The 6,000-nt window shown below is 48.1% G+C and overlaps 2 protein-coding genes across 2 annotated transcripts; one reads left to right on the top strand and one right to left on the bottom strand.

Annotated features, from left to right (window-relative positions):
* Positions 1-2,764: 2,764 nt before the first annotated feature.
* On the top strand, positions 2,765-3,422 carry LRP88_14496 (Ty3/Gypsy family RNase HI domain-containing protein; the record flags this gene model as incomplete). The annotated part of the gene is made up of 2 exons (XM_083250839.1): positions 2,765-3,201; positions 3,347-3,422. The coding sequence occupies 2 exons, from the start codon at positions 2,765-2,767 to the stop codon at positions 3,420-3,422; spliced, it is 513 nt and encodes a 170-aa protein (XP_083093471.1).
* A 1,157-nt stretch (positions 3,423-4,579) lies between these two features.
* Positions 4,580-5,275, bottom strand: LRP88_14495 (uncharacterized protein; the record flags this gene model as incomplete). The annotated part of the gene is made up of 3 exons (XM_083250838.1): positions 4,580-4,896; positions 4,947-5,155; positions 5,208-5,275. 3 exons carry the CDS (start codon positions 5,273-5,275, stop codon positions 4,580-4,582), a joined length of 594 nt encoding a protein of 197 aa, XP_083093470.1.
* Positions 5,276-6,000: the final 725 nt, after the last annotated feature.

Below are 6,000 nucleotides of genomic sequence, written 5' to 3'. Positions count from 1 at the left end.
AACCAAAATCGAAGGAACCCACGACACCCCTTCAGCACAACAACGGTCGAACGAACAAGCCGACTTCCAAGAAGCCGCCGCAGAAGGATTTGACCACAAAGAAATGGATTGTGGGATACGAAGAGAAGGAACAACTTTTGGTGCCCGCCACAGTCCACCGAAGGGACTGCCGACAAGATGACCCCACACGGTGCAACCATACCCTATGCCCTCGACACCAGATTGAGGGCATCACGGGAATACGATGAAATCTGCGAACGACAAAAACAGACCAACACAGCAGACTGCCACGCAATGATTGGATTGCCAAGACAAGCAGTAGCAAACATCAATCGAACCAGCTCGAGCACAAGGCTCGACAACTACAGAGAGAACTACGCCAGAGCGCTCTAGGAAGCCCCGGAAAAGCGACAAAGAACTATGGGAGGAGTGAAGACTACCCCCAACTGTACGACGAAAACAATAAAACAGAACCTCCAAAAGAAAGGGAAAACCAAACCCCAGGAGAAAAGGGAGAAACTGGAAATGAGAAAGAAATAAGAATTTTACATTACAACCTGCAATCGGCCGCAAAACCCCTCCACATGGAAAAACATCTTCAAAACACACAGAAGACTAGGTGAGAACATACAATAATTATAAGAGCATGCTAGCCTTGGACATCTCTTGATGTCGTGCCAACACCATTGGTGCGAAACTCCACCGAGAGGAGAAGCAAGAGCAAGATTGCTTCCCCGTCCCACTACCACATCAACCAAACCATAAACCCTACCTATGGTACGAAACGGAAGGGTACAAAGTGGTACACTGGTATGAATCCATCGGCGTCGCGAACGCGCGATATTCTTCAAAAACTCTACCACGCCACTCAGGAGAAGAAACGGATCACCACAAGATCGAGGACTGGCAAAAGACGATCAGCCAGGAAAACGAAGAAGACCCCGGAGCCGAACAAGAACGGCAGTACCAGGACTGGCTGCACAAAAAGGACGACACGCACGACTACGACGCCTGCGCAAACAGCGAGTGTGAATTTGATCACACAAACTACGCTCTGGCAATGTCAAAAACTAGACACCCCATCCGACACAGGGCGACGGGTGGATGAACAAGGGAATACATTACCCCAGAAGGCCCTCTACTCCACCACCGGAGTACACAGGCGACGATGCCTAGAACTGAAAGTACGAGTCAGAGGAGAATGGTTGAACGCTTTAGTGGACAGCGGAGCTGAGCAGAACTACTTCGACCCGACAACGGCGAATAGGCTCAGGCTACCATGGAGGTACAAACAGACGCCTTACTCGGTTGTCAACCTAGAAGGAACCCCTTTCGACTACAACAACGGTATCATCGACAGCGAGATTGATCACCTCAAAGTTTTCGTTGAAGGAAAGAACCAGGGCATTTCATTCGACGTTGTACCGAACAAGCAACATGATCTTGTACTCGGGTACCCATGGTTACAACGATTCAACCCACATTTTGACTGGAAGACTGGCCAAGTGCTCTCTTTCAACGATGAGACACCTTCCACAGCAAATGACGACTCAGAATACGACACGAGATCTCAAACTTCTACCGAAGGAACCGGAGAAGCCAGGCAGAGGCCAACACGAGACACCTCTCCACCCACAGGGACAAGACACAAACATCAAAAAGGACGAAAACGACAGCGACAAAGGATGATCGCACGAGTCATGCAACAGTTTCATGAACTCGAAAAGGACCTAGCTCCACAAAAAGAAACCACAGGATAACCCGGAAGAAGAAGAGCGACTCAAGAACATTCCATGGCAGTATCGCATCTACAAGAAACTCTTCGCGGAAGAACTCGAAACAGGCCTACCCGAGCATACACACTACGACCTAGAAATTGAGTTCATCGATGGGAAGCAACCCGGCTTCAGCAAACTCTACCCACTCAACGAAGCACAACTACCAGTGTTGAAGGAATACATCGAAGACATGATACGGAAAGGATATATCAGGGAAAGCAAGTCATCTGTCGGATACCCCGTCATGTTCGTTCCGAAGAAAAACGGAAAGCTCCGGCTTTGTGTCGACTTCCAGGATGCTCAACGCCATTACGGTCAAGGATCGCACACCGCTACCTCTCATCAGCGAATTGAAGGATCGGCTTTTTGGCATGAAGTATTTCACAGCACTCGACCTCAAAGGAGCCTACAACCTTATTCGGATCAAAGAAGGACACGAATGGAAAACCGCTTTTCGTACTAAGTACGGACTATTCGAGTACCTCGTTATGCCCTTTGACTCACCAATGCACCTGCTGCATTCCAACGAATGATCAACAACGTGCTACGAGAACATCTGGACATATTCGTTGTATGTTACCTGATGACATCCTCATCTTCTCCAAAACGGAGGAAGAACACACGGAACACGTCCACAAGGTACTGCAAACACTACAAGACGCCAAGTTGTTAGTGGAACCCGAGAAAAGCAAATTCCACGCCCCGGAAGTGGAATTCCTCGGACACATCATCTCTCACAACGAGATACGAATGGACCCCAAGAAGGTCTCAGCGGTCAAGGAATGGGAAGAACCAACGAACGTCAAGGAAGTACAAGCCTTCCTTGATTCGCCAATTACTACCGCAAGTTCCTCAAAGCCTTCGGACGGATAGCTGCACCATTGACGGAACTTACGAAGAAGGACAAGACCTTCGTATTTGGGAACAAAGCCAAGGACGCCTTCGACAAAATCAAGGAACTCATCCTGAGCGAACCAGTGCTCAAGATGTTCGACCCATCTCAACCAATCGAACTCGAAACCGACGCCTCGGACTTCGCCCTAGGCGCACAGATTGGACAACGAGACGACAAAGGACTCCTACACCCAATCGCATTCTACTCCCACAAGCTACATGGAGCGGAACTAAACTACCCCATCTACGACAAAGAATTCCTCGCAATCGTCAACGCCTTCAAAGAATTCAGGCACTATCTCCTAGGAAGCCAACACCAGATCAAGGTATATACGGACCACAAGAACATCACCCACTTCGCGAAAACACAAGAACTCAGCGGACGCCAACTCCGGTACGCCGAATACCTCTCAGAATTCGACTACGTCATCATCCACGTCAAAGGAACGGAGAACGGCAGAGCCGATGCCATCAGCCGACGCCCCGACCTAGACACGGGAAGAACCAAGACAAAGGAACAACTCTTGCAGTTCACGCAGGAAGGACACCTCACACAACGAATCATTGCAACAACCTACACAGTGGAACAGGGCAATCCACTACTCACGAGAATCCTAGAATACAACCAACACCTCCCAGACAATGAGAAAACAGACAAACAACAAGTACCACAGGAACTACAACACGACCTCGTACGCGAAATACACAAACACCTGCTACACGGACACCAAGGAATCAATAAAACCCTAGAACGAGTCAAAACGACGTTTACTTTTCCTAATATGAAGAAAATTGTTTCAACCATCGCCAACCAATGCGACCTCTGCGCGAAAACCAAGGCACGACGCCACAAACCATACGGAAAACTACAACCACCCCAGTTGCACAACAACCATGGGACTCAATCACTATGGATTTCATCACCAAACTACCCCTATCAGAAGAACCAGCCACTGGAAACTTCTACGATAGCATTCTCGTCATCGTGGACAGACTCACGAAATTCTCCTATTTCATACCTTATAGAGAAGCAACAACGGCCGAAGAATTCGCCTATCTCTTCTATTTCCACATTGCCAAAACACATGGACTACCACTCGAGATCATCACAGATCGAGGACCACCATTTGCATCAAAATTCTGGCAGAGCCTCACAGGATACTTGGGAATCAATCACAAACTCTCCACTGCATACCACAAGGAGACAGACGGACAAACGGAACGCATGAATCAAACACTGGAACAATACCTCCGATGCTATATCAACTACGAGCAAAACAACTGGGTTGAAAAGCTACCAGCTGCCCAGCTAGCCTACAACACAGCAACCAACGAAAGCACCAAGGTCACACCAGCATACGCCAATTTCGGGTTCACACCAGACATTTACCGACAATCCCGAGACGCCATCATCAACCCCAAGGCGATCCTCACCAGCGACCAATTACGAAACCTACATGAAGAAATGAAAACAGAACTCGAATTCGTCAGAAACAAAATGACGGCATACGCCAATAAGAAAAGAATCGAGGGACCGATCCTCTCGGAGGGAGACATGGTCTACCTCGCAACAAAAAACATCGAAACAAAACGACAAAACAAAAAACTCGACTACAAATACATCGGACCATACAAGATTAAGCAGAAAATTTCGAAACATAACTACGAACTGGACTTACCACCCAAGGTCAAGCTCCATCCAATCTTTCACATTTCATTACTCGAGCCAGCACAAGACACCATCCAGGTGAAAACAAATAAAGAACCAGACACAGAAATCGACGGACCAGAAGAATACATCGTAGAAGCCATCCTCGACATGAACAAAATCAATGGCAAAACAATGTATTTCATCAAATGGAAGGACTACCCCGACTCAGAAAACACATGGGAACCCCCAGAACACCTCACTGGTGCACAACGCCTTCTGAAGGACTTCCACCAACAACGCCAAGCACAGGCTCGTCAAGACCAACAGCGTTCCAATCAATCAAGTCAATGGCCCCAAAAGAATGCGCCTCCACAACAGCGGACGACTCCTCACGGAGCTCGCCCGATTCCTCCAAGGCACGTAAGCCGCGCTCAAAAGCCTCGTCACCACGCGCTTTGAGCAACCTCTTCTGCTTCCGAATGCGGGCAAGCTTAGCCATCGCCTCCTCCAAAGCAGCCTCTGCTTCAGCCTCCTCACCTTCCAGGCGTTTGCGCTCCCGGATATTTTTCGCAACTACAAGAAATCAGCCAAACCGCCGTGAAAAAGCACTGACACCCACTCACGGAAGGAAGCCACGCCGGCCCCATCGCACACAACCTTCGCATCAACACAATTGGAGCAACGGTTGGAACGATCGGAAACCACCTTACAGGACAGACCCTGGCGGAAACAACGAGTACAAGGCATGATTTCGGAACCAAAAGCCTCAATATAAGCAGAAAGACCCTGCGCTTCGGAAAGCTTTCGCAAAGAAGTACGCTTGAAACCCGGCCTGACATCACGTCAGCAAAGGAAATTTTTACAAGTCAGAGTTACCCACCGACAACACTTGGCCGCTGAAACTGGTCTTGAGGACAAGACCAACGGGGAGGGAACCTCGTGTCACGGCCATGACATGGGCCAGGCGGGGAAGCATGGCAGAAAACACTCTGACTAAGCAGGACCGAGGAAACCGAACGTCGCTCCCATGGGTCCCAGGACCGAACGTTGAAAACGTCGGCCCTACCAATGGACCGAACCCAGAGAACGTCGGTCCAAGGATTGATCCCAAGTATATAGAACACGCTCATTGTACTTTCTTATGTACTAGCTACCTCAGCTATCAATACAACTTGGTTACACTCAATACCATTGAGCATATTACCAGACGTGACTTACAACCTATTGCTCAGACTACGCCCAGCACTCTCTGCCAACATAAACCCTGCACGACCGGTTTATCCCTTGGGAAACACACGATCGTCACATCACCGCTTTCAGTAATACTTAGGCCTCTTACTCCCCTAAGAGGACTATAACATTAACTCTAATTATAAATTTAATACTAATTTTAATATTTTTCTTAATTTAAATTATAATAAGGCCTTATATATACCCCTAGAAATAATACTTAATAAAGATATTAAATTTATTTAATAAGCTAACGTACATGTATTGTCGGAAAGTAGGGTCAAGCCAGAATTGTGTGTTCTCCATTGTTCCTCGTTCCCAGTTGCCACAGGGGCTGCCCACAAAGGCAGCTCAAGGTCCGGGGATTCGCCGAGACTTTAGCGACCTTTTGCCGGCTCTGACTAATCATATTGTACATGGCCATATCCAACAATTATAGCCTTCTTA

This window comes from Fusarium phalaenopsidis, assembly GCF_050370095.1.
Source record: "Fusarium phalaenopsidis strain FUZ10S chromosome Unknown contig_32362, whole genome shotgun sequence".
Taxonomy (NCBI): domain Eukaryota; kingdom Fungi; phylum Ascomycota; class Sordariomycetes; order Hypocreales; family Nectriaceae; genus Fusarium; species Fusarium phalaenopsidis.
This window is presented reverse-complemented; position numbering and strand designations above follow the sequence as displayed.